The sequence below is a fragment of the Eutrema salsugineum genome, unplaced genomic scaffold (assembly GCF_000478725.1).
Source record: "Eutrema salsugineum unplaced genomic scaffold, Eutsalg1_0 scaffold_1, whole genome shotgun sequence".
Taxonomy (NCBI): domain Eukaryota; kingdom Viridiplantae; phylum Streptophyta; class Magnoliopsida; order Brassicales; family Brassicaceae; genus Eutrema; species Eutrema salsugineum.
Genome location: NW_006256909.1, coordinates 7,852,365 through 7,880,343, shown reverse-complemented (window position 1 = coordinate 7,880,343; position 27,979 = coordinate 7,852,365). Strand labels below are relative to the sequence as shown.

General features: G+C 34.9%; 6 protein-coding genes across 10 annotated transcripts; 3 read left to right on the top strand and 3 right to left on the bottom strand.

Moving 5' to 3' along the window:
- Positions 1–491: 491 nt before the first annotated feature.
- Positions 492–3,449, top strand: LOC18028954 (tobamovirus multiplication protein 1). Its single transcript, XM_006413668.2, has 11 exons — positions 492–953; positions 1,360–1,450; positions 1,567–1,619; positions 1,820–1,912; positions 1,997–2,068; positions 2,336–2,408; positions 2,507–2,552; positions 2,660–2,723; positions 2,865–2,918; positions 3,023–3,100; positions 3,180–3,449. Exons 1-11 carry the CDS (start codon positions 795–797, stop codon positions 3,270–3,272), a joined length of 876 nt encoding a protein of 291 aa, XP_006413731.1. The 5' UTR covers positions 492–794; the 3' UTR covers positions 3,273–3,449.
- Positions 3,450–5,858: 2,409 nt separating this feature from the next.
- LOC18028953 (GPN-loop GTPase 1) lies at positions 5,859–8,343 on the top strand. Of its 3 annotated transcripts, none has more exons than XM_024149433.1 (7): positions 5,859–5,931; positions 6,432–6,495; positions 6,672–6,783; positions 6,899–7,125; positions 7,216–7,506; positions 7,627–7,832; positions 7,924–8,343. In XM_024149433.1, the coding sequence occupies exons 2-7, from the start codon at positions 6,466–6,468 to the stop codon at positions 8,186–8,188; spliced, it is 1,131 nt and encodes a 376-aa protein (XP_024005201.1). In that variant the 5' UTR covers positions 5,859–5,931; positions 6,432–6,465; the 3' UTR covers positions 8,189–8,343. The 3 variants fall into 3 exon arrangements, with proteins under 3 accessions (XP_024005201.1, XP_024005200.1, XP_024005202.1); XM_024149432.1 differs by having other exon boundaries at positions 6,429–6,495; XM_024149434.1 differs by lacking the exon at positions 5,859–5,931 and adding an exon at positions 5,953–6,094 and having other exon boundaries at positions 6,429–6,495.
- Positions 8,338–10,073, bottom strand: LOC18028952 (derlin-2.1). Its single transcript, XM_006413666.2, has 6 exons — positions 9,834–10,073; positions 9,438–9,537; positions 9,130–9,344; positions 8,967–9,050; positions 8,815–8,868; positions 8,338–8,723 (listed from the first exon to the last, which is right to left on the bottom strand). Exons 1-6 carry the CDS (start codon positions 9,930–9,932, stop codon positions 8,541–8,543), a joined length of 735 nt encoding a protein of 244 aa, XP_006413729.1. The 5' UTR covers positions 9,933–10,073; the 3' UTR covers positions 8,338–8,540.
- A 356-nt stretch (positions 10,074–10,429) lies between these two features.
- On the top strand, positions 10,430–17,322 carry LOC18028951 (abnormal spindle-like microcephaly-associated protein homolog). 2 transcript variants are annotated; one of them, XM_024149392.1, is made up of 20 exons: positions 10,430–11,182; positions 11,318–11,786; positions 11,877–11,962; positions 12,062–12,175; positions 12,266–12,454; positions 12,547–12,612; positions 12,800–12,856; positions 13,009–13,134; positions 13,259–13,375; positions 13,587–13,694; positions 13,782–13,908; positions 14,164–14,301; positions 14,531–14,704; positions 14,786–15,105; positions 15,433–15,610; positions 15,724–15,953; positions 16,096–16,285; positions 16,388–16,613; positions 16,714–16,869; positions 17,005–17,322. In XM_024149392.1, the coding sequence occupies exons 1-20, from the start codon at positions 10,478–10,480 to the stop codon at positions 17,090–17,092; spliced, it is 3,864 nt and encodes a 1,287-aa protein (XP_024005160.1). In that variant the 5' UTR covers positions 10,430–10,477; the 3' UTR covers positions 17,093–17,322. The 2 variants fall into 2 exon arrangements, with proteins under 2 accessions (XP_024005160.1, XP_024005159.1); XM_024149391.1 differs by having other exon boundaries at positions 14,528–14,704.
- Positions 17,323–18,156: 834 nt separating this feature from the next.
- LOC18028950 (peptide methionine sulfoxide reductase B9) lies at positions 18,157–19,351 on the bottom strand. Its single transcript, XM_006413664.2, has 3 exons — positions 19,136–19,351; positions 18,634–18,790; positions 18,157–18,540 (listed from the first exon to the last, which is right to left on the bottom strand). Exons 1-3 carry the CDS (start codon positions 19,249–19,251, stop codon positions 18,385–18,387), a joined length of 429 nt encoding a protein of 142 aa, XP_006413727.1. The 5' UTR covers positions 19,252–19,351; the 3' UTR covers positions 18,157–18,384.
- Positions 19,352–26,126: 6,775 nt separating this feature from the next.
- On the bottom strand, positions 26,127–27,893 carry LOC18028949 (peptide methionine sulfoxide reductase B2, chloroplastic). Of its 2 annotated transcripts, none has more exons than XM_006413663.2 (3): positions 27,524–27,893; positions 26,591–26,747; positions 26,127–26,485 (listed from the first exon to the last, which is right to left on the bottom strand). In XM_006413663.2, the coding sequence occupies exons 1-3, from the start codon at positions 27,844–27,846 to the stop codon at positions 26,327–26,329; spliced, it is 639 nt and encodes a 212-aa protein (XP_006413726.1). In that variant the 5' UTR covers positions 27,847–27,893; the 3' UTR covers positions 26,127–26,326. The 2 variants fall into 2 exon arrangements, with proteins under 2 accessions (XP_006413726.1, XP_024004430.1); XM_024148662.1 differs by having other exon boundaries at positions 26,371–26,475.
- Positions 27,894–27,979: the final 86 nt, after the last annotated feature.

Here is a 27,979-nt window from a genome sequence, read left to right as displayed (position 1 = left end):
GAACTTCATTTTAGTCTTCTCATTACATTTCATATGTCTCAATAATATGCTTTAGAAAATGTTCAAATTTGGATTCCACTAAAAAAATAAAGAGTCCTATATGTTTTTATAAGAGGAATATTTGGCTTGTTTTTTTTTTTAGTAACAAATCATGTATATGATGCAGGAAAAAAAATCAAGTATATGAAAATTTCAACAAATTAATGTTCCAACAAAAATATTGAATAAATCCGATCGCAAAATAGAAAGAAATATATTATCATTTCATCTTATCAGTCAAAAGACTAATATATGGTCCTTTTGATCAAAGAATACCAAATTAAACATTAAAAAAGGGATCCCCATTAAAAAATGAACATTCATAAAACATTTTGTACCTAAGAATCATGTTCGAATGTATATTTAATGCTGTTGTTACCTTTTTACTTTGTAAGAAAATGTCATTTATGAGGTAAGAAAATGAAATTTGTTTTTGTTTTCTTCCTCGGCCACAAAATCATAAAATATTCAGAGGACGTGTGAGAGAAGAAGAAGCCAGAAGCAGCTACAGTGTCAAAAAGATCGCAATGTCCACAACCGTCGATCTTCATCTCTCTCCCTCTCTCTCTGCCATCTGACCTGTGCGTTTGCAGATATTCAAACAGCTCATCCCCTTCTTCGCCTCTTCGATTCTCAATAGCTGATTAGGTTTCCTCGATTTCAATCCGTACCTCGTCGATTCGGCGGATTTTGGAATTTTTCAACCTTAAAGAAGTGTAATCAGAGGGAGAGGGAGATAACAGACAAGGAGGAAGATGACGGATTCGAGTCTGATGATGCCGGTGGAGATGGCGGAGTTTTTCGCGACGGCGATGACGAATTGGTGGGACGATGTTAACGAGTCAACTCACTGGCAGGATGGGATCTTCTTCGCTCTCTGTGGAGCTTATGCTCTAGTTTCCGCCATCGCTCTAGTATGATTATTTCTTATTTCTACCTTTTCCCGATATAGACGAAATCCGATTTTTTTTTTTTCTGTGATTTTTTTTCTTTGTTTTGGGGTTATGAGAATTAGTTTTCCAATAAGCTTGATTTGAGGGTCTAGGTCAAATTCTTGCGTGCATGACTTGTATTTCCTCTTCTGTTGATAAGAAAACATTTCTGGACATAAAATTTGGTGGCAATCTTTTTGTCATCGTGTTCGTTGATGAAACATCGTTTTCTGTTTAAATCACGGAGCTTAAAATACTGAGGAATTGCTCGATTGGGAAAGTTTAATACTTTATTCTGGGTTTAGTCACTTTTCTGAGTTTTTTTCCCTGTAGATTATCGATGTGTTGCAATTGTTGACTTTTTTCTTAATTGGATTGTTATTGGCAGGTCCAACTGGTAAGGATCCAAATGAGAGTACCTGAATATGGCTGGACAACTCAGAAGGTGTTTCATCTTATGAACTTTGTCGTCAATGGAGGTGATAATCTGTGTTTTCCCTTGGAAAATGATAGCCTTTTGTGTGTGTGTGTGTTTTTTTTTCTCACCACGACCTCAGACTATGTGTTTGACTTTTTTCTTTGTATGTTTGTGTAGTTCGTGCGGTGCTGTTTGGATTTCACAAACAAGTATTTCTCGTGCATCCCAAGGTGAGAGTCTGCATGTGATTTGAATGTGGTTCTGGACCTTTTGGTGACATTGACTTCTGTGTTGGTTCATATATGCTAGAAAAATCGACCTATGTGTGTGTTCTCAATTTTAAGTCTGGTTTTTGTATGTTTGATTACAAACGATGAAATTTTGAAGGCTGCATCTTTTGAGTATCTTATCTTGCTGTGAGGTAATGCAGGCTCTTTGCTGGATATTATTGGATCTTCCGGGCCTCCTCTTTTTCTCGGCATACACACTGCTCGTTCTATTCTGGGCAGAGATATATCACCAGGCAAGTAAAATACCTGCGTATACTCTCTTTACCAAACCTGTCAGACAAGCTCTGAATTTATATTTTGTTACCATTAATGAGCAGGCAAGAAGCTTACCAACGGATAAGCTGCGGATAACCTATATATCAGTCAATGTAGCTGTATATTTGGCTCAGGTTCATGTCTGATTCTTATTTTTTTTTTGTTCTGTTTCATTTTTATGTTGTAGTTGCCGAGACTCCTGAGATCCATATATACATAGTATGCAATTAGTGTTGTTTAGAAACTATAGATTGTGCGTGTTTTCTATTTTGTCCTCGTCTCATTAACTTTGTAGCCATTCTTTGCTACGAAGAGTCTGTGTGAACCTTAGACACCTTTGTAGACATTTTTCATTGAATCAAAAAGACTTAAGGCTGACATGTAATTGATGTCTCTATCAGGTAGCTATATGGGCAGTCATCTGGGTACATGATAACAGCACTGTGGAGTTAGTTGGGAAGATATTTATGGCAGGTAGGTTCTCTGTCTGGTCAAGCAAGTTTGCTAAACCCGTTACTGATCAATCTTCAATTCTCTCATTCTAATCTAAACTCTACTTCTTCTTCATTTAGTTGTGTCTTTCATCGCCGCATTAGGCTTCTTGCTTTACGGAGGAAGGTATATGTTTTTCGCTATATCCGCATGCCACATCATCAAAATGTCTTGAAGTTCCTCAATGGCTTTGCTGGGCCGTCTTTTCTCATGCTTTTTTTTGTATGCTATAGATTGTTTTTTATGCTCAGAAGGTTCCCTATTGAGTCAAAAGGAAGAAGGAAGAAGCTCCATGAGGTATTCAGATTTTTACATATCCATGTCTGTGATTGTGCTTGCATAATTAGTAACATAGAACTTTGAACACAGCCATCTTTACCTTCAAATGTGCTGCGTTTCATGGATTAGCCTCTGTAATTGAAATGGTTTTCATTGCAGGTTGGATCTGTGACAGCCATATGCTTCACCTGCTTTCTCATAAGATGCATTGTGGTAAGCTCTATGATAGCACCACCCTAAACATGAAAATTTTAATCTCCAGTCATAATTTCTTGATGGAGTGGTTTTTTCCTTAATGTTTGCTTGCAAAACTTCAGGTGGCTGTATCAGCTTTTGACATGGATTTAACGCTCGATGTTCTTGATCATCCGGTTCTGAACTTAATCTACTATATGGTAAGTAACTAAAACCTTTCATTAAGTATCTGTCTCTTAATCTCTGTTTCTGTGTTTCCTCACTTAACTGGAATTACAGGTGGTTGAAGTACTGCCATCGGCATTAGTCCTTTTCATTCTGCGTAAGCTTCCTCCAAAGAGAGTATCAGCTCAATACCATCCGATCCAGTAGCAGTCATGGCTATGACCCATGGCGAGTGGGGCGACCGCCCCGGTGTGTTAGACCCGAGTTTTTTTTTTTTTTTTTTTAATGTTTCAAAATTTGATTATAAAAAGTCCATGAGCTATTATAATTTTTTTTTTAAATAGCAAATTCTTAATCTATTTTATCTATTGTTGTCCAAACTTAGTTTGCGTTCTAAAATCTTACATATATATCTGGTTTATTTTTATTAATCAGTATTATAATAACTAGGTGAATACCTTCATGCGGGTTTTTTTTTCAATTATTTTTAATTTATATATTTTGTATTTTTCTAAAAAAACATAATCATCAATTGCTATATTATTATAAATCAATCAATTTTAAATATTAAATATAATATTATTAAAAATTAAAAGTTTTATACCAAAAAACCATCAATATTTTTAATTAATTATAACATAAATTTTTGTTTAATATTTATATAAATTTATTTAAGAATTAATTAATAAAAAAACTTTTCATATTATTAACAAATCAAAAGTTTTATACAAAAAAATTATCAATATTTTAATTAATTATAACATAAATTTTTGTTTAATCTTAACATAAATGTTAATTAAGAATTAATTAATAAAAAAAACTTTTCGTTTTCTTTGAGTGGTTAAAAATTTAATATTAAAATTTATTAATTAATTTTCTTTAAAAATTATAACTTTAAATTAAAAATTGACACATGTCATCGCTATATTAACTTTGAAATGCTGAGGTGTCACTTATATGGAGAGAGTTGGTCATCTTTTATATATAAGATACTAGTCTTTTTAGATGTTTGTTAACATATCAGATATTTTTATGGTCTTAGAAAAAGAATTTGCATACTGTAACGCTAAATACAACCGTATTTGCAAATCTAACCAAACACAATTATAACCACTGTTCAATTCTTCGTAATCTCAAATTACTCTTCCTTATATTTCTTCTTATTTTTTTTTTTATTTTTTTTCTTATCTTTTTCTCTCTTCAACCATTCTCCAATTCTCCACTCTTTTACATTCATACGAACTAAAAAATAAAAATCGACATTATATATTTTGGAGAATTGAACACTCAAAATCTGGGTGTGGACATGATGCATGCTGATGGCAAAAATAAGTGGAGGTACAAATTTGGGTGAATAATTGCAGTAATGTATACAGTAGTACACAACTCAACGAGTTTCTCTACAATATTTTTTTCGGTGGTGGTTTTTTAAGCAAATGTGAGTCTGATTCTCCTTATGATGTCGAAGGACATGGACCTCATAATTTGAGTACCACCGCTGGATTGCTGTGAGAAACGTGAGTCTCCTCGATTACGCTGCCGGTACAATAACATGTTGGCGATTTTTGCTTATGTACGAGATCTTGTGGATCGAGATATCCTCGAAGGTGTTGATTTGCTTTATCTATCTCGGTGGCGAATCTGCTTTATTTTCACGCAAATAAATTTGTTAATGTAAAAGTGAAAACTTAGTAAGTTAATTACCTTCTTAAATAAAAAGTTACACATATATCTAAATGTTTGTTTAATCCAACAAATATTTTTACATGTTAAAAGTATATATAATTATATATATATATGTATAATTTAGTAAAGAACATGAAAATTAACATACAACAACTACGTTATCGAGATAAACAAAATGGTATAGGTACACATAAATATTTAAAAATGATATGATATAACAACAACTTATCTTTGGCTGAAGTATAAAACCATGAAAGCTAACATACAATAATTGAGTTTGTTAAATATAAAGTTAGTGATATATTTTAATATTTATCTTGTATAATAAATATTTTAACATCGTGTAAAATTATTGTTATCAATCTAACATATTTTATATCGAGTTAAATATAGAGTTATATATAAATGTAATAGTTGAACATAATACAATAATTTTATCAAGCTACAAAAATGTGTACCAAGTTACCCAAAACGTGTAACGATCTTCATAGTTATAACAACATTGGTCGATGTTGGTATGTAGTGGCACCGTCACCGTCACCAGAATTAGAACTGTGGCTATATGGATATTGTTAGATTCCCATCAGCGAAGAGAAGAGGTTTTGTGTACAAAATTTTATCAGATTCGTCTCTGTTTTTAAATTAAATTCATATGTGTGTTTAATTGGAGAAAAGAATAAGAACAGAAATAAAAGTTGTACGAAGGAGAAAAAGACAAAATCTAACAGAGAAAATAAAGAAGTTTTCAAGGGGTTGGAAGTAATTTCTCCGGCCCTTTCAGCTACTCTTCTACATATACGGTGGGACCATAATTAAGTTTGCAAATATGTTATATATTGTGTTTAATTACTCTATATAAATATCATCAAAATTATTTAGAAAAACATAAAGAAAAAAACACTCCATCAACCCTTCATTGCAACATATAAAGAAAAAAACACTCCATCAAACATGTTCTTCCTTTACTAATTAATAAATCTGTTTTCGTCGAAAAGAAAAAATGGAACAGAATTCAATCGGTCATGTAACCTAGCGGGCCTTGGGCTTGATTTTCCAAATTTAAAAAGGAAACTAATAAGTCAAAGCCAATCTCTGTCTTCGTCTCCTATAGGAATCCCATTTGTCACTCACACACGCCCACACGAATCAAAGCCCTAAGCTTGTTTTCTTTCACGGCGAGGTCTATTCTCTCTCGTCTCCGTCGTCTTTCTTCTTCTCTCTTTTCTGGAGTTTAGTTGGTCTTTAACCTGTAAAATAGAACGGAAATTCCATATAACAACTTGAATCCATATGTAGAAATGAACGGAACGGAGTCGATTCTCGTATAAATTTCTCGAGTTTAGGTGGCTACGTTACCGAATCCACATGTCACACTTGTGTTGAATCCCTTTGGTTATCGAATCAAATTCAGTTCCCATTCATAAAAAAACCATTCAAGTTTATGTTTCTGTTTTCGTTCTCTAGAATATCTTGAGCATGAACTATTTGAAATATAGACGAACCTTTAAACCTGAAAGTGTGGTATAATCGAGTTACTAGGTTTGGGGAAAACTTGCTTCGTCTTCTTCATTTTGCTTCTTTTAGTTTTGAGTTTTGCTGTGATATACGATTTTATACAGAACAAATTTGGATGAGGAAACTGAATATGTTTTATTTGGGATTATTGGTGATCTTTAGCAGTTAAGATCATACAGAAAATCATTTTCTTTCACCGATGGATCCCATGGAGTCTTCTGGTGAACAGGTAATGAGTTTACCTCTGTCACTCTAATGGGGTTATTCTCGGTTGTCAATGGTTGCTGTTGTAGATGGGGTTTTGCTTTATGGTTCCATTGTGTTATCAAGCTAAGTTACTGCAAAGAAAAGTTGAAAAAAAACTGTTAAATGAAGCTGTGGTGGTTGTTGTTGTTGTTGTCTTAGGACTCTGTTGACGAGAGTCAAAAGCTGGTTGACTCATTGGACAAGCTTCGTGTTACTGCATCTTCGAGTTTCAAGAAGAAACCTATCATTATTATTGTTGTTGGAATGGCAGGTAAAATCATTTTTGACTGATGTTCCTGCAAATTCATTTTGTTTCCGGTTTAGTTTCTTGTTAAGTGTTAAGGGATTTCAATTGTTTGATGTGAGCTATTTTTTGTTATGTGTAGGTAGCGGAAAAACTAGTTTCCTTCATCGTTTGGTCTGCCATACCTTTGATTCAAACAGCCGTGGGTATGTGTTGAACCTTGACCCTGCTGTTATGTCTTTACCGTTTGGTGCCAACATCGATATAAGAGACACAGTTAAGTACAAGGAAGTTATGAAGCAGTATAATTTGGGGCCTAATGGTGGAATCCTCACGTCACTCAACTTGTTTGCTACTAAATTCGATGAGGTAAAAACTCCCTGAAACGATGACTTCATCACACATGATGGTAGTTCCCTCATTTTTTCTTGTCTTGATTGTTCTGTCTTTGTTTGTCAGGTTGTCTCTGTGATTGAGAAACGTGCAGACCAGCTTGATTATGTCCTTGTGGATACTCCTGGTCAGATTGAAATATTCACATGGTCTGCTTCTGGGGCTATAATCACTGAAGCTTTCGCTTCAACCTTCCCAACTGTTGTCACCTACGTGGTTGACACTCCACGTTCCTCCAGCCCAATCACTTTTATGAGCAACATGCTCTACGCTTGTAGTATTCTCTACAAGACCCGGTTGCCTCTTGTCTTGGCTTTCAACAAAACCGATGTCGCAGATCACAAGTTTGCTTTAGAGGTTATCTTTCTTTAACTGTCTCTCAGTATTGAATCTATTGATGATCACCAAGCACAATTCCTTTTCTGTTGTTGTATTATATTCTCTTGACATCCTTTGGTATAATTTGGGTGTAAGCAGTGGATGGAAGATTTCGAGGTGTTTCAAGCAGCGATACAGTCTGATAACTCGTACACGTCGACCTTAGCTAACAGTCTCTCCCTTGCACTCTACGAGTTCTATCGAAATATAAGATCTGTTGGTGTTTCGGCAATCACCGGTGCAGGAATGGATGGCTTCTTTAAAGCCATTGAAGCCAGTGCTGAGGAATACATGGAAACTTACAAGTAATGATCCACTCTTCTCTTCTGTATCTTACCATCTTTGCAGGATCTGTCTGCAACCTCCATGCTTATGATTTGTGTTTTGTTTCTTCAGGGCTGATCTCGACAAGAGAAAGGCTGAGAAGGAGCAGTTGGAAGAAGAGCGAAGGGAAAAGGAAATGGAGAAACTAAGAAAGGACATGGAGAGTTCTCAGGGAGGCACTGTAGTGTTAAGCACTGGTTTGAAAGACAGAGATGCAGCAGAGAAGATGATGATAGAGGAGGATGATGAGGACGTTCCGATTGAAGATGAAGAAGACAGTGATGATGCCATAGATGAGGATGATGAAGATGAAGAGATGAATCGTTTTTACTTATAATTAAAAACTAAAAAAACCAAGTCTTTCAGACCTTTATCAAGTGGCTTTAACTGGTTTTGTTCGTGACCTGCCTTGTTTTCGCAGCTGTGTAGTTAGACCAAGGAACTGAATCTCTTTTGTAAGACACTGTCGAATGATCTAAAAACAAATTATATAAACTAGAATTTTCATATATGCAGGAGTAAACACACTTTGTTATCAACAAGAATGTCAGAGAAAACTAAAAAAAACTTCCACATTTATCCACAACTAAAAAAGATCAATGAATGTGTACATCATCTGCCCTTTAAAACATAATCTGAACACACATAAACTGTGCACACTGTGACTGGTTTTTGTAGAAGATCAAGAATCAGTCTTGGTGGATTTCATCAAAAGGCGCATGAGCAAACCTCACATCTTCTGGTCGTGCAATCACGACAGGCTCATCAGCGAACAAGACTTTGAGGAAAGATGGAGTTTTCAAGGGATGTCGATCCGTCATTCGTGGATACACAAACGCCAAGAAGTAGTACGCATGACCAGCTATCATTCCCTGCATATTGGATGAAACTCAAGGATAAGGATGAGGATGAAGAGAGAGGGAAAAAGAAATGGGTGAAATCGAAATGGGAGAGATTGTGTACCAGAAAATCCCCCCAGGCACTTGCACCAACAAGGACAGAGAACCCAAGAAGCACCTGCAATGTCAGAATTTGGCAAGAGAACTTAGACAAGTGATTTAAATGACCGATCTAGTTAGGTAACTCCGAGAAGAAAATGAGAAAGTCCAACTCACCCAAGGTAAGTATGCTGCTGTAAAAGTGAAAAGGCCAAGGAAACTCATGTGGATGTACGGATTTTGTTTGCTCCATACATAAACCTGCAGAACAGAGGAAATATTATCATGATGCTCTTGAGATGGATTTTTAAGACTATTAGAGAATTGGTTTGGAATTTACCATCATGAAAGTCAAAGAATTGCTGAGGAAGATGATTTTGGAGAATGAGACGGACAAGTAAGGTATCATTCCACCAATGAGAACAATACCGGTAAGAACAGTAGCCCCGAATAAGAGCATGTAAAGGAAATCCGCAGTCTTTCCCCTGAAAGAGTTTTCTTCGAGGAGTTTGCAGTATCGAGCTAGAAAAAACATATGGAACAAAAAGTCCAAATCTGCAAAAGCATTGACAATAAGAGAATGTAAGTTAACTTCTAATCGAATATTACAAACGAAATGAATCCGACTCAAGAGTTGAAGATAAGTACCCATCTTTCGGAAATAAAGGAAATTTGTAACGAGGCGCCAGAATTGGTATTGCTTCACCACAAGAGTAGGATTCAGGTAGAGGTTATAAGGAGATATTATCTGCAAAAATGTTCCACAAAACGTTACAGAAAAGAAGAACATAAGCCATAACACCACAACACTGGAGCTCTAAACTAAACCATTAGCCATCCAAATTCAAATGAAGAGTGACCTTTGTATAGAAATGTAGAAACCAACAAGATTCAATTCTTCAACAAAAACTGGATTTGAAAAGTGAAAACATGATTTTAAAGCACATCCAGGTCAATTAAGATTCCATGAGAAAGAGATCAAATCGATTCCAGAATACAAAACTATTCGGATTCGAAAAACGGAGAAAGAGGAAGCATGCATACCTCGAGCGAGCATCCGACGGTGGTGACTACGGCCGCCGTGAGATACGACCGGGTTATAATCGGCATCTGTTTGTACCATTCTTCTACGGCTTGAGCCATGATTTCTCCTCCTACCTCGCAATCACAATCGATTCAATTCGATCACCACGAGCAACTGAACACAAAATCGTAAACCAAACCCAATCGAATCTCTAGATGCTTCTCTGTTGCAATGAATTTGAGATTTAAATTAGCTCGTACAAAAAGCTTTGAATTAACGAAAGCGACTTATAAAGATTTTAATTTGTTTTTTTTTTCTACTGGCAATAAGTTTTTTTTAATGTAAAAAAAAAACATATTCGTATTTATCTGTCTGACAGTACTTCAACGAATAATACAGCACGTGGTTTACACGAACCAATCATAAAACATTTTCTGACGCCAGCGTTTCTACGAAGTAAAAAACAATCGGAAGACGTCTCAGCGTTTTTATCTTTAAACGGCATGACGTTAGTATCGAATAAAATAAAGCGGCGCGATTGTCAACTTTTTGGAACAGTTGCAATTTATTCCCTAACTTTCGAATTTTCAAATTCAAAAACTCTGGGGCTATTTTTGAACGTCTCTTTCTCTCTCTCTGTCTAGCGAATCTCGTTCCTTCACCGATGGATGAAAACGAACCACCGTGCACTTCACCTGCGCCGCCGCGTAATCCGCCGTCATCGTTATTCACGGACATTTCTAACTTCAAAACGCCTTCCCGGCGTTCCTCCGTTGTAAATTCGAAATTCAGTAACTCTCCGTATCCGCAGTTCTTCACTGCATCCAAGCAAACCCCAAAGTCTTCGTCTTCTAGCTTCCGTCGTCCTTCCATCGTTCCGTCTCATGCATCTCGGTCTAAGGTCGCACGGCTTAAGGCATTCGAACTTCAGCAATCGCAATCTTCGCACAAGGCTGAGTTGAGGAAAGAGAAGAGTCTTAGATCTCTTGCTAAATCACTCACTGTGTGGCTCAATTTCCTGTTTGAAAACCCTGAAAATTGCGGTTGCGATCCGTTCAAGGGTGACTCTGGTGTTAGTAGCTTAGGACACTTAGGTCAGGCGAAGAGAGATAGTAGCGAGGCTTTACGAAAGAGTAAATCTGTAGGAGTGGATACAATGTGGAGAAGCCCCAAAAGGTTGAGGAATTTAGGTTGGTGTGGCGAGAAAGGATCAGAAATTGGCTCATGCTTGACTGGCTCCAAGTATTCCACACTGAAGGAATCTCTAAGAGATGTGTGTAGCTTAGATGATTTGAAGGAAAGAATGCAATTTCACTTGAGTTCGGGAAGCTGCAAGGAGATATTTGATGTGATGACCCGTGTTAGCAAGGTAAGCAAATCTGAACTTTTGTTGTTTATGCATATGACTTTGTGTTGTCTTGGACATTGATCTTATACTGTTTCTTGGGTTGTTTTATTTATCTAGGAGAGTTAACTTGGTTCAATCTTATTGTTTTTGTTTCAGAATATCGATGAAGGGAGGATAAAAATGAAACCACAATGCCCTCTTGTAACTGATTTTGGACTGAAGGAGAAAGCCATCAAGGCACTGATGTGCTATAACCAAGTTTGGCTCCGTTTAGGGTTATATGTCATCTTTGGCGGTGATTCCTTTTTGTCTGACAGTGAAGTTAACTCAGATCAAGAAATGGCATTCTTGAAGATGGTTATTAATAAGCAGTTTTTCTCCCATGATGGCCTTTCTAGAGCCTATGCCTATAACAAAATGGTTGAGGGTTTATACAGACCAGGGTATTATGAAGCCCTTGGAACCGTGATTTTGAAGAGGATTCTGTTGCTCGTCCTTGTAATCGACAGAGCTAAATCTCAAAGCTGCCTTGCACTTAAGTATGGGATTGATGGGATAGATGGTGGCTCACCCCTCATGTTTTCAGAGAAATCTAGCATAAAGTCTAGCCATCAAATTATATGTGGTATTTTCTCAGATTTTGCTATTTAGTTGTCATTTTTCTTGCCTTTGCGGTGTTTATTGCGGCTAATTTTTCATCTTCTGTTTTGAATAGAAATCTTGTCCGCTGATGTAATGCATGGAGAAGGGAATCTCCTTGCGCATCTAGTGATTATAGGGTACAAAATACCTTATCAGCAGGTAATATTTTTTAAGAGTCAATGCAATGTCTTATATTAGATCTAGATAGCTAAGTATATGATGTTTCGCTCACTTCGATAACTAAAATGGCTCTTACAGACTCCTGTAGTTGAATATGAATTTAGAGTGAGAGACTTGTTTGGTGACCTCCAAGATGGCGTACGGCTCTGCAGAGCCATTCAACTACTTCTTCATGATCCATCCATTCTCACGGTTTGTCTTTTCAATTGATTTTTAACTAAGAACTTCCATTTATCTCTTATTTAGGGAGGGATTTTATGTATGAGTTTTTTGATCAAACAGAAAATGGTAGTTCCATGTGACAATCGAAAGAAGAACCTGGCCAATTGTAGAATTGCACTTCAGTATCTGAAGGATGCTGGTGTTTCGTTGAAAGATGATGAAGGGATGATAATAACTGGAGAAGATGTTGCTGATGGCGACAGAGAGCTCACGATTTCACTGCTGTGGAACATTTTTGTACAATTGCAGGTGAGTGTCTCTTGTTTTGTTTTGTCCATTTTTGGTGGATTGCACGTGTCTTCTGGTTTACATTGGTTATGTGTGCTTTTTGAACTGGGCAGCTGCCACTTCTGATCAATGGGAGACTCTTGACTGAGGAAATCTTCAAAATCCAGGGGTTCGAACAGGTAACTGCTAAGGATGAATTGATTTCCTTTCGTTCTGATAATTCTTTCCAATTTCTGGCTATCATTGGTTATTTTGTATCTATATGTAGTTTAATAGAAATCTCTTAATCAAAGCTTTAATGGTGAAACTTGTCTAGTACACTATTTTGTCTCTCTTCAATTATTTCCCTTTTGGGTTTCTTTACAGAATAATCAAATTACCATGCCTAGTACTCCTCTGGAAATGCTCTTGAACTGGATCCAGGTACCTTATTATATCTGCGTATTCGTATTACTGTCCTTACTATGATCTTCTTAGGATTTTTGTTTCTCACCCAAGTTGTGGGTGCTTTCTTTGCCAATGTTCTGCATGTCTAACCATGTCAAATACTTGCATGTTTTGCATTCTTGACTCAGTCAATTACCAGGAAGTATGACTTCAACTTAGAAAGCTTTGCATCATTGGTTGATGGAAAGGGGATATGGTACTTGCTTGACTACTATTTTCGTCGAGAAGTCTGCTGTCCTTGTCTTCACAAAGAGGTATGTCCGAATGTTCTTATCTCAAAGTCAGTCTCATTGCAGTGAAATTTACTTAGGTCCTTTCTCTTCATGTATCTTATGATACAGCCCGTGCTATATTTTCTGAATAAATACTTATATCCAGGATCCTGGTGGTCAACAAGGCCCTCAATCAGTGATGGCCAATACCAATTACAATGATGCAGTTCAAAATTTCATTTTGTCACAAAAGTTGACAGCACTTTTGGGAAGTTTTCCTGAGGTAATAATATTCAGCCTGTGAATGTCTCAGTTCTTCTTATGTTTATCCTGAAGCAAAAAAGATTATTAGAGATATGAAAAATGAGTTACAGTAAGGTGTTTTTTTTATTCTTTTGCAATAAATGGTTTGCTTCATTTAGGTTAACATATTCTGTATGTATGGCGTCACGTTAGTGCTATCAATTTTTTGACAACAATGTTGATCTCTGTAGGTTCTACAAATTGGTGACCTACTGGAACATAATGCAGTAGTTAGCAACCAAAGTGTGATTATACTGTTGGCTTTCCTATCATCAAAGCTGATCGTCAAGGAGAATATGGTATTATCATTACCAACAAAATATGGCTTTCCTTGGAAGTCAGCTTTTACATTGACAGGTTGTCTTAAAAATTCGTTCTTTTCTCAGGAGCAACTGAACTTTCATAAGTTGCTGTGCTCTAGATGTCAAGCTCAGGAGAAGAGATTTTCGCGCATCAGTTGCAGCAGCTCTGAAGCAGTTAGAAATGAGGAACCAGATAGAGAAAACGAAGAAGGTTCCCATTTATCACTTTCTTACTTTCCCTAAAGTATATGAGCTTTGAATTGAGGAGCTAGATCTGTTTAGTTAGATGCCTTTAGTGGTTTGCAGTCTTTGATTTCCTTTTATTTTTATGGTTTCTCATAGTTGCCACCTTAGTTTCATATAGAGTTTTCAGCTTCTTACAACTGGTTGTATAAAGCAAGCATGCTTGGTGATAATATACATGTATCGTTGGTATTAATTGTTAAAAGTGTGATGCTACTTGTAGATGCTACCAAAAGTTTCCAGGCAATCAAAGCCTGGTGGCAGGATATGGCCAACCAAAACCAAAATTCTGTTAGAAAGGCTAGTAGCCATACTTTGCAAGACTCCTTGTCTAGCAAATGCACTACGGATTTTCAACGAGGTGATTAAACTTCTGTTTCTACTCTTCTCAACTTTTACAGTATAAGCTTGCTTTTGGCAACCATCACCTTTTTATGATCTTACCATTATAGATGGCACAGTACTAGATTGTATCGTTATATTTGATTCAACGATTATTTATCTACTTTCTGTTTCTTGGTAGATAGAGTATTGAATATTGGAATCTATCCAGTATTTTTGACTTGCCTCTTGGCTCTTGCTTACAGAAGGTGCAGCAGTGGTCATACAAGCGAATCTGAAGGGACTTCATGCACGCCGCAAGTTTAGTAAGAAGATGTGTGCAATCCTGTACTTACAAGCTGCTGTCCGGACATGGTTGTTAGTGAAACATATAGAAGTTCTTGAGAAATTAACTGTTGAGGAAGTTACTTTACATCTATCAGGTAATTATCTGTTTGCGAGAATTCATTGCCGTTGACAGAATAACAAGTTACTCCCTGGTGAAAGTTTTGCTATTGCTGCAGAAAGATCGGCCAACTTAAAACCTGTCGCGAGATATGTCAAATTCATTGTTGAACGAAGTCGGTTTATCAAGTTGAGGAAATCTGTTTCGGTCATTCAAAAAGCTGTAAGGAGGCATCAGGCGCTTTTAACCACTTCTGATATGTGCACTCCACATCAGAGCAACCTTCATCATGAGCTTAAAGCAGCACTCAAAATTCAGCTAGCTTGGAGGAGCTATAAAGAAAAAGTTAGCTCTTCTATCATCATCCAATCCTATGTTCGAAGGTGGATCACACGCAGGATGAATTGGACATACAAGTTTTCTTCCATACTTATTCAAGTAAGTTCATTCAGGCCGTCCGATGTTCTGCTTATGTACTGGCCACTATTAAGTTCTCCATTGATCATTAAAGTCCATGTATAGAAAAAACCGTTGTATCTCTTCTGTTACCCTCTGCTTGTCCCAATTTGCCCCATCATTCTTCTTTGTCACTTCTTTCTGTCTGCCACGATATTTCTTGTTCCTGTCGATCATTAGCCTTTCTTTTCGATGTACCTTGATTTTAAACTATTCTTACATAAAGCCACAGCGAGATTCTGTGTTTCTGATTGCTGCTTCTATGTGTGCTCTACCCCTGCTTTATGAACTTCTTGTAACTAATTGCAGAGACACTTCCGTGGTTGGTTGGCGAGAAGGAAGTTTTATCTTCAGAGAGAAGCAACCATATGCATACAGACTGCAATCCGAAAATTTAACTGCATGATGTCATTTCATCGGTATAAACGAGCAGCCATGGAGATTCAACGGTTCGTTAGGGGACAAATTGTTCGAAGCAGGATTCAAGGTGCTTAAGCCATTTCTTCAGTACCTTAAATTTAGCTGATTACATATACTTTTTCCTGTATGAACTATTGGTTGCTTAACATACATATGGTTTTTAAAATTGAATTATCACAGGAACTTCTAGTCTCTCTTCACAACTCGACAATGGCGTTTCAATACTTCCACAACACAGCGTTGGGATGAACAAACTGCTAAATTCCGTCATTAAACTGCAGCGTTGGTGGAGATTAGTCCATTCACAGAATGTGAGAAGAACATCAGCAGTGTTAATACAGAGGCATATTCGAGGTTTGTTTGCCAGGCGAAGAACTTCTATGGAAAGACACTACATTGTCATGATTCAAGTAAGATATAACCAAAGCTACTTTTCATCTTTTGTCCTTCTTCACTTTCACTAATATTTAGCTTTCTTTGAGAATTTTGAAGTTTCTTCGTGCCATTATTGGCTAAGATTTTTCTCTTTTTCCACCATTTGATTCTATCAAGGCACACTGGAGAGGTTATCTCACACGCAAAGCCTCAAAAGCTCAAGTTCTAGATCTGAGAATAAGAATGCAGACTTCTGCAGCAAACGTAGATGACAAGAAACGGCTTATAAACAAGCTTCTTTCTGCGCTTTCAGAACTACTGAGCATGAAAAAGGTCCACAACATTCTTCACATTTGTGAGATATTGGGTGAGTTTTTATCAGATTCCCTTTAATTACAAAATCATGTGAATGCCTGAATGGACTGTAACGCTTACTACCGAGGAATTGTTCACATGTTTTTCTCTACAGATTCGGCAACAAAATACTCTGACAAATGCTGTGAAGAGCTCGTGGCAGCGGGAGCTATAGACAAGTTGCTAACACTGATTCGGTCTGCAAGCAGAAGCATCCCTGATCAAGAAGTTTCAAAACATGCACTTTCAACTTTAAGTCACCTTGCTCGTTATCCACAAATGGCAGATGAGCTTATCGAGACGAAAGGATCCATCCAGACAATCTTCTGGGAACTACTCAGGTCTCTTCATTTAGTTATAGAATCTTTCTCTTTAAGAATTGAATTTTCCATCATTTTCTCACCCTTTCGTTGCTGTTTTTCTTTTTTTTTTTTAATTCAGGAACAAAGAAGAAGCATATTTCATTGCATCAGATGTTCTGAAGAAGATATGCAATAGCCAGAAAGGCGTAGAAGCAGTTCGAAAGCTTCCTGCATTGGTAAAGCGGTTACATGCCTTAGTTGAGGAGCTAACCCGTAAGGCAAACATGGAGAAACGGTTAGTTTGTTTTTTCCCTCGTTTTTGTTGTCTGAGATTATTTGAATGTTTACTCTATTGCATAAGGATAGATTCCAAATAAGAAAGTATGAATCAAAAGGTGACATAATCTAAGATATTGTTTGTGATTTTCAGGAACGCTAAGGGTCAGAGTGGAAAAGAAAAGAGTGAGAGAAGATTAAAAGAAGCTGTGGAGCTTCTAAAGCTTATGAAGCATGGCTAGTTGCCTAGTTCCCTCTATTGCCGGTCCCGGGTTCGTTTTGGGGTCGTTTTTAGGGATTCTAAAATTTGTGTATGTCTTATTAATGATCAACATATTAAAATGCATGTTTTTTTTTCCTATAACTTTATCATTTTTAGAACAAATTAAAAAGAAAATGTAACCAATTGGGAGCATTGGTTGACCAAACACATATCAGGTCAGGGTAAGATTCAGACAAGTTGGGCTAAGCGTAAATAAAATACTATATCTACTTCTTTCATGTTTTAAATGCTTTTGTACGTATATTAAAACGACAATGATTCAATAATCAAATATATACTCTCGTTTGGGTGTTTTTATAATTTTAAAATTAGAATTTATCAGATTAAAGCACAATCTGATAAAATTAGAATTATATATACAAATGATCGTTTATGCTACAGTTTATGGACAATGTACACAATCGATTTATCCAGTTTAAACGGTTTATAATCGATTCATATACACTATATCACACGGTTTCTATAAACCGATATTCATACGGTTACTATAGTATAATTGAAACCATGTTGTTCCTCCCCTCCAACCGAACATTTATGTGAAGTTTCACGATATATCTTACACAGAAAATTATGATAAAGGATTTAAATAAGACCCCTGACTACACACATAAATGAACATGATCGATTTGGTGTGGGAACTGTTGGACTTGAATGCAAAAAAAAAAAAAAACTTACTCTTTTAAATCACAATAGCATTGAAATATATATTCTAGTAACCACATTTGCGTAACCTTTTACGAGAAGATTTACTTCTTCAGAATTGATATCTCGTCACGTTATATAATTAGTAGTAGTATCGATGTTGAAAAATCAATATACCCTGCCCACCAAAATGTGGAACTTTTACTGTTTTCATTATTAGGAAATTTGCAAAACCACGAGGTACAACGTGCAGATAATAACGTTTAAGAGAAATAAACAAACGAAAGAAAACCCCTTTAATGAAGTTGACCCACGAACGCATTAATCAATTTTTTTTTTGTGTGTGTGCAATCATACCTATTAAACTATTAAATAGGGATATGATTAAAGAAAGCCAAACTTTATTATATAGGACTTGCATAGTTGCATAAGCGAAACAGAAAATACAATAATAAAGAAAGAGCATACAAAGGACAGCAACAATCACGGGAGCAACACACATGACTAGGAAGTAGGAACATAACAATATCAAACGAGCAGACACGATTTTTGAATTTTCCTGAAGGATATGAATTGGTCCAAACAATATATGGAGACTATATTGATTTATCAGGAAGAAGTTTCGGAAGAAAACTTGAGAGAAACACTGTTGACGCAGTGACGCTCATTGGTCGCCGTTGGAAAACCTTCTCCTTTGAAAACATGACCTAAATGCCCATCACATTTTGCGCATGTGATTTCCATTCTTCTCCCATCTGCCTCCGGCTGATATAAAACATATATTTTCATTTAATTTATCAACAAATCTTCTAAAATAAGATGCAAAAAAATCATAAGAATGTACTTTAATTAACGTACAGTTTGTTTAATAGCACCGGGAATAGCGTCGAAGAAGGCAGGCCAGCCACAACCAGAGTCGAACTTGGTGGTGGACTTATAAAGAGGAGTTGCGCAACCAGCACACGAATAGGTTCCTTCGTCGAATAATTTTGTGTACTCTCCTTTGCCTCGTGGCCTAAATCACAAAACATTACAACAATCATGAGGAAATGTCTTAGAAAAAAAGTGATCATATTTACAAAATTTATCTATACAATATTAGTTTATCGTTTATTAGAAAGATATATATTAAACATAGAAAACATACTTCGTAATATGTTGTTTGCCGTATTATTGAGCCGGGCAATAATTAACTATCATGTTATAGTGACTTTTTGTTCGTCTGATAAGTATTGGACCAAAACTAAGACTAATATCAAGACATCTACAACATTTCGGTAATCATAGTATTTTTGAGAAACATGCAATGAAAATAGAACTTAAGAAGCTTAAGCTAGATGTATGTAGAGAGCTTGCTTACTCTGTGCCCTTTTCCCTGAGAACTCTAAATTGCTCAGGAGACAAAACCGCACGCCACTCATCATCGTGTTTTACAGATCCAGCTGATGGAACCGCCGATGTTGCCGTCATTGCCATGATAACGATTAAGACGCTATGAAGGCGACGGAGAGATGGTCGTGTGTTTCGAGGTCTTCAGAGTAAAATGGAGAGTTGATTAGTAGGTGGTGGGGGTATAAATACACATTAAAAGGTACTATTTCTTTTCTTTTCTTTTTTTTTTGTCTATGAAGTGACGCCAATATTCCTAAGTAGGACGAAAACAATAAAAAAATAATATCATCACAATTCATACGTTGATTTAGATCTGATTGACAGCAAGGATAAAGACAGAAATTTAGCTGAAACAAAAAAATAGAGATGGAGAGCGAGAGGTAGAGATCTTCTCAAGGAAAAAAAGAGAAAAAAAAAATGGATATTTCATCCTATCAAAGCAAAAAATGGTGGATCAAGTGAGGTAGTAGTGTGTTGATTTTGTTGGTAGTATAATATTTATATATATTTAGATATGGGTGCACGATTTTTCTGGTTCTAAACATATGGATATCTTATCTTAAAAGAAGAAAAATAATAATATTAAACGTGATATTTTAAATAATGAAGAATTCATCTAAAAGTTTTTCAAAGTTTCTCCACTATTTGAGAAATCGATCCGTAATTTTTTTTCTAATATGAGATACCATCATTGGAAATGTTTAGGTTGGATATGTGGAAGTGAAATGTTTTAAAACATGGAAACGCTTTTTTGAAAAATTTAAGTATGAAGACGTGAATATATATATATATATGATAATAATAATAAAAATATGTAATAAAACATTAAATATTTAAACCGTATTAAAATATACTGTTTTAAAATAACACAAATCCATTATATAATATGGATTTCCTATACATATTTAATTAAGGATAAAAATCATAATTTCAAAATAAAATATTTAGAACAATTATTAATCTTATTTAATTTTCATCAGTTTAATTCATCAAATAGAACTCAAGTCTTTGTCGAAAGATCTTTAAACTCGTTTTCATCAGTGTAATTCATCAACGCATCTTTGTTTAGAACCATTTTTTTTTTATCATTTTAATTTAGCAACATATTTTTGTTTTGAAAAAAAATGAATTTTTCAAAAAATGAACACCATTCCAAAAAATAAAATTTAGGGCCCATAATAATTTTGGTCTTAAGCCAGCTTTGTTTTTTTAGGTGTGTCTGCTCTCCATTTGTCCCGTTAAACGTAAAAGGTAGTCTTTTCTTTTTTTTTTTTTTTTTGCCAAAGAAAGGTGATTTTTTTTTGAGATTCCAAAAAGATAATATAAACTATTATAGTATAACTTATAATTTTTTTTTGTTTGTTTGCATAAAAAAAAATTAGTTCATCCTTTTCTAATGAATGTGTGTAGCACTATAACTTACAATTTTTTTTCTTAGAAATAAATTGCATCAGTTTCGGAATTTATATTAATTAGAGCAAGAAGGATAAATTTTTCGAACTGGATTTGAAGAAAAATATCAACTTCTTATAATTTGTGAGACAGTTTTGTCTTTATGAAAAAGTTTCTGTATCACTTTCTCATGAGTTATAAGAAAATAAATGCATATTACATTAACCTCAATATTAAACAAAATCAGAACCTGCAAAAAAAGTATTTCACTTATATACTTGGATTTATCTTTTATTCTATATATATCCATTAAAATTTAGCTTGTCTATCCATATTTTTGTATTAAATTAATTGAGCGCGAGCTTATATATTCATATAATAAGCAGAGGTAGGATTCCTCAACAGGGTATGCTCAGCTCAAGACTTAAATTATTCATAATTAAGAAAAAGAAAATAATTAAGAAAAATGTGTGGTAAAGAAATTTACATGTTATCATGTTTCTCTCCACTCTATTTATTTATTTTTTTGGGAAAATGTTAAGAACTCCACTCTATTTATCTTTGTGCTTCTCGGAAACATGCATACTTACATATTGAAAATTTGTTATGTGGATCAAGATTAACCTACTCTTTTATATATTCAATTGTCCTTCATAATTTTTCTACTAATAGAACATTACATATGCTCCTATCACTAAATCAACGGAATTATCAATGAGATAGCCCATTTCTTCAGACATGTGGTCGCTCCACAATAAAAATATTAAGGAAAATCACATTTTTTTATTTTTTTATTAAAACTTTTATTTAAAGACTGGGTGGTTTACCAAGTTCCGATCACTCAGTCCATCTCAGGTCTTTCATAGCACTAATCTAAGATTTTTGGGATCATATATTTTTTTTATATATAATAAAAAATAATATAAATTTTTACCATCCAACTAATCTTCTTTGATAAGTGATATTTTGACTAACTCACTTATCGAATTTCCAAATAAGTTGTAAGTGTGGTAGCATCTTCGACAAACAGAACGACTCATCCACAACTAGTCCTCCACCGCTTTTTTGGAATCATATCTTTTTTTTTTGAAGCAAATTGGAATCATATCTTGATCTAACAGATCATTACTCAATTAAATCTCAATGAAAGATCGGTAAAAAAGTGAAGTTATATAGGTAAGACAATCCCTCCATAATATCATTCACAATCTTAAACACCTGTTCTCAATTTAGCAACAGGTTTTGAGTTTTTTTTTTTACGTCGAGTTTTGAGTTTTAACTACAAATTGATTATAAAAATTAATTTATTTATAAAAAACAATCAAATTCTAGAAAAGAGAGAGGTATACTGAACAAAGAGCTAAGTTGAGAATTTGAGACTACTCTAAGTTATCGAGATATTCATAGATCAGGGTATTTTCTTCCATCTCAGCAGCAGAGTATAAAACTGTATTTTCTGTATCACGTTTTTTCGAGTTATCACGTATTTCAACATTAATCCCACTTCCCAATAACATACTATTTAATTTATTCTTGCAAAAGTAGACTTTAAGTCTTTAATCGGAAAAAAAAACAGTGATATTCCGGAGGTAAAAGCAAAATACAATTTATTTATTTATTTACTTTTGATGAAAAAAAAATACAAGTTTAGCAGTCCTTGTTGCATGAAACACGTGAACGCACGAGAATCCAATCATAATACAGTAATGCTCCTTCACAGATAGATAGATCTTTTGTTTCGTGACCAAGCTAGATAGAGATCATGATACAAGTTTTGATAATTATTAAATTTCGATTGATTAGTGACGTGGAAAAAATGCAGAATAACTGAATAACGAATTGTTCCACACAAGTATACAAGTTCCTATTAATTGTAGAATTTTGTGGAATTGTGCTTTATTTTCAATATTTTCTCAGTCTACAAATTATTGACAGATGAACTTTTTAACTGTTTATAAATTTTCGCTTAATTACTTATAAGGTATTCTTGACCTTATAAAACTCGAAGTCCGCCATTTAAATTGATGTGTGTTTTACTTTTTCTGTTTACTGATTCTATCATTAGGTTCCACGTATTAGTTTCACTATATAGTCTATACACAATTTACCAACTGAAGGTATAGTAAATCACTAATCTTAACAACAAATATGACGTCGCACTAAACAAAAGAATCATAATAATAAAATTATGACATCCCAAGTGGACCAAGTGGTAGTGATTAGCAAGTTGCAAAGTCTGGCCAAACTTCTCTACTAAAATACAATATCTTTTTAATATGATTGGAGGGATTATTGTCCTTTTTGGGTTAAAGTATGTTTTTATCGTCACTTTTTCAGTGGACCATAGATTAGAAAGACTTGTTGCCAAAGAAAAAATAAGATTAGAAATCTTCCGGAGCGGAGAATCAGATCGATCCCTACTAATTTATTGGGGGAAGTTCGAGTTCTTTCTATGCATGTATGCATTGTAAAAATTGTTGTAACTCACAGTAATTTAAAGGGTGTTTCATAAGATCGTCAGGTAGATTCAAAAAGATCATCTTCATTTTGTCTTACAGAAAACTGCATGACCATATTAACTCAAATTGCCCAAACTTTGAAGAAGTCGAGTTAAGTTTACTGTTTAGCGGTTTAAACAGTCGACTTACTAAAGTTAAGCACTGACGATGTTTTTCCACGAACAAACGTTCCATGAAATTCAACCGTCCATATAAGGTCTACAAAATAAGACCAGTCTATTATTACTGACGTCAGCTGCATGTCATGAAATGATAATAGGACGTTTGTCTTGTTTTAATATGATTGTCTCACCTTTTTCATATCAAAGCACCTATAACAAAATATTACGTACGTTGCCTGGTCATATGTCACAATGGGAAATGACTTGTATCTCAATTAATATATTGTATATATTATTGATTTAAGAAGCAATTAAACATGATCGATTGAGAGAACTAACTAATGCGCCTGAAAACTGACTAATTGATTATGTTATGTTTTGTTTACTAAACATATATAGGCTGTGAATGGTAATTATATCAGAGTAAAGTTTACCACCATTATATGTAGTGTAAACTTTAATGCTGAAAAATAATTAAAACATGTAATAGCAAATAAAATTTTAAGTGGTAAAACTTTTTCTACTCTCTTACGCTAAGATGTTTACCGTTCAGACCCATAGTTAATAGAGTCCCTAGTTAATACTACGGCGGTGGGATATAATGTAATGGTGTTATAAACTCAATCAACTAAAATGATGGGAACAACTAGTTTCAAATTTCTGAAATATTATAGCTGAAGCTTCTGGAAAACTTATTGTTATGCTTTCAATTGAATATCTTTTACCAAAAAAAAGCAGAATAATGAAAATATGTTAAATTAATAGTTATGTAAAAATTTCCAGCGTGAAAAGTGAATTTAACTGAGGAAATAGATATTTGTTGGAGGAAGATGAATTTTTGTTATCGAATTTAGTCATTTTCGAGGAAAGAAGGTTAACATTTTTGCATACTCTATATATTATTAGTATGATTTTGGTAGATATTTATAGTAAGTACGAATTATCACCGCTTGGAAGTTGTCAGATAATATTAAAGGAACAAAATACATTCCAATATTGGTAGCGTCGTTAAATTTGGTAAAACAGCAAAAGAAAAAGAAAAATGTGCCGTTGTTTCTTATAAAGTAAATGTTCATTATGTTTTTTTTTTGTCGTCAAATGTTCATTACGTTTAACGTTTAATGGTAGCGTCTACAAAATCACTCAACCGTTTTATCGTTATATTATGTTAATTTTCTTATTTCATGAGGAAAAATTGGACGGTGAATGGATTCTTAAGTCTTTTGTAGTGTCCACTAATTTTCTTATACTTGTATAGTATTTTCTCGAGCTATCATATAGTGCATGTGCATGTGAGTTTAATGTCCTTGATCTTTATTTTATGACAGTGGCAGGATTGATTTCGTGGCCTGTCTCTTTATAAAGCTTAATAACTATTGATGTTAACTGGTCTCCTAAATGGACCCCTCGAGAAAGAAAAAAAAAAAGTTGTCGGCAAGTAAATGAATCAACACATTTGGTGTTATATATTAAGACTCGAACTCTGGATTGCATCATAATAAATGAAACTAACAACTTTGATAAACTAATACTCTTGATTAGTCTTTGGCAATCGTGAAATACTACCGTGAGATCTCTATCTCTCTGGAGACAGATACGAAGTCCCAATCGAGAAGTGATCGAAAGTGTCGTTGAAATGAATCTATTCTTCTCATTTAACACATGTGATTTTTTTGGATTGCACTTTTGATATCCGTTAAGAACGTCCCAATCATATAGATCCTCTAATCAGGTTAACAATCTCACCAGTGATTTCGTTTAGGTCTTAGTCATTGCATATATATATTGAGGAAATCATGCCTTTAACAGTCAGTTTTATTTACCAATAAGCAGGAAATATGTAAACTATAAAGTTTGTATTTTTTTTTCGTTAAAGGCAGATATACAATGTTTCACAAGTGAGACACGGATTAATTAGTCACTTTTAGAAAGTGATACCGAAACCAAAAGTATGTTTGGCAAGTGATCATATGTTAGCAACGGATGCTACACTCGGTCCTTCTTCAAAGCCAAGCCAAAGAGATTTGCTATTTTTGTTGTTTTCATTAAATTAAATAGAAGAAAAGTACAAAGAGAGTTAGGATAATTAATCTCTGCGTACAAGAAAATGAGAAAAGCGGAGAAAGTAGTTTCCTAGACAATAGGAAGACTAATTCTCATTACTAGGCCCTTTAACAAAACGAAACAAACTAATTCTCATTATTAGGCCCTTTAACAAAACGAAACAAACTAATTCTCATTATTAACAATAAACTGTGGAAAACTGAAGATAATCATCTGACTATACACTGGAACCGTAATGTGTCGTGTTCAGCCATGAAAAGTTATTGAGACACAAACATACACAAAAAAATATTGATAAAGTATTATGTTATCATATTGAGTGCTAGGCACACTGATTCACGTATACTAAAATTAAATTCCGCATAATTTTAAATGAAAATTGTTGAGTTATTTGTTTTCGTAAAAATATGTTGTACACGTTATATGTAAGCAAGGCCTTCATGTGTCAAATGTTGAGTTATACGTTTTCGCAAATAAAAAATGTTGTACACGTTATATGTAAGCAAGGCCTTCATGTGTAAACTGTAAAGTGTTTATAAAATTTATATACAAACAAATGTGAAAGAAATGAAAACAAAAAGATCAGATCGTTGTGTCGCTTTATAAACTTCATACCCGAATCAGTAAATGCATCATATATAGTTATATACCTTTGACACAAAGCAAAAAGGATGAGAGGATTGAGAAAACGAGAAGCAAACAAAAGATGATGAAGAAAGAAAAAAAAAAAACGGAATCGTAAAGCTATTAACAATTCAAAATTGTCACACTTAGGTGAATCAAAATTGTAATGTTTCGTCAATCATGCAAAATAACAGTACTAGAAACTATTACTTTTGCAAGTTTCTTTTGAGAATATAAAATTTGATTTTTCTTCAGTATCTACGAACCAGCTAACTTTATTAATTTTCACCAGCTTGGGTAAAATCTAATATATACGAAGTCTCAAGATTTTATTCAACGACCTTTATTTATTACTAGCCGTTGAAACGAAACACTAGTTTTACAAAGCAAGACAAAACACCGAACGAGAGAGACAGGGAGATAGAACTTAGAATCATCACACAACACAAGAACATTTCTTCAAAGGGTTGGGTTCCCAGGTGTGAACTTGAGAGAGATGCTATTCACACAGTGACGCTCATCGGTAGGAGTAGGGAAACCTTCTCCTTTGAAAACATGACCGAGATGTCCTCCACAAGCCGCACATGTGATCTCGATTCTTCTCCCATCTGGATCGGCCTGAGTACAAAAAAAAAATTATGTTAAAAAAGATGTTTTCAGCAATTAGTTTCTCAAATCATGAGTTCTGATAATAATAATGATCTTTGATTGTGAGAATCTTACGGTTCGGTTAATAGCACCGGGAAGGCCGTCAAAGAAAGCTGGCCAGCCACATCCGGAGTCGAATTTGGTGACGGATTTGTACAGAGGAGTTCCACATCCTGCACAACAGTAGATACCGTCTTCGAATAGTTTGTTGTATTCTCCTGTTCCTGGATATCTTCATTTACATGCGTAAAACCGTTAGAATAATATTATGATGCTATAGAACTTGAGACTTGTCTCTTCAAACCAAGTCAATGATACTTCAACCATAGAGACAATTCTACTTGAACTTCTTTTGCTTCTTGCTGTTAGTGTTAGAGAAACCAATAAAGACCAGCATTAAAGGCAGACCAAATCAAGACACAAGACTAAGGAGAGCATCGTCATGTTTACACAGAGAAATCCTACCTGAGACATCCTAAAAGGGTTCATAAGCAACTGAGAAAACCAGTTACAAACAGAAACAGAGTTTAATTGTTAGAAGAAAAAGTCAAAAACTTTGGAAAATCTGTTGAACATCTAAATCTTCAGAAAACAGGACTTACGATTGTTCCATCTACGAGCAGCGTGGCAAGTTAATTCCACAACAAACGACGCTCACTGAACTCAACTTTCAACAATTTTTACGAGAGATATAAATGCAATAACATGCATAACGATTCAAATAACTGTCAGTACATCTATATCACTATATCATATAATCTATATGTATTATGCATAGCAATATATTGTGCATCATGAGAAGAACCTTAATCCAATGCATGCATGACCATCTAAAGCAAAGACTAAATTTGAAATCAAGAAGGCATTTTTATACGATAATGAAACCCCATTTACAATCTAACTCCAGATCATCAAACAACCCCCACAAAAATTTCTCAAGCTAGATGCTGAATCGAATCGGAATTGAACACATTCAAGAACACAAATTAACACTCAAAAGCTCCTTACTCGGTGCCTTTCTGCCTCAGAATCCGAAATTGCTCAGGAGACAGAATCGCACGCCACTCTTCCTCTGGCTTATTAACCGATCCAGGAGCAGAAGAACCCATTGCCAAAACACGACCACCGTGGAAACCTCGCTTACAGTGAAGGAGCGACGAAAACGATGAAGGAGAAGCGGAGAAACGAAGGAGGTTAAGATTCGATGGAGAGTAAGCAGATCGAGTGGTGGAGAGGGAGAGAGAAGGTCTGACGAAAGCTTTAATGGTGGAAGCGAAGGTCATAGACGTGGCTGAAGATGCACGCCCACATGTTAAGACGTTTAACGCCATTTTTGCCTTTTTTATCCTCCTCTCTTCCTTCTTCTTCCGAAATAGCTTTCTATGAATTTTCCTTTTCTTTTGGTTTTTGTTATCTCGAAACTTCATTTAATTTGGGCCTTAAGGCCTTGAAGCCCAATTTATA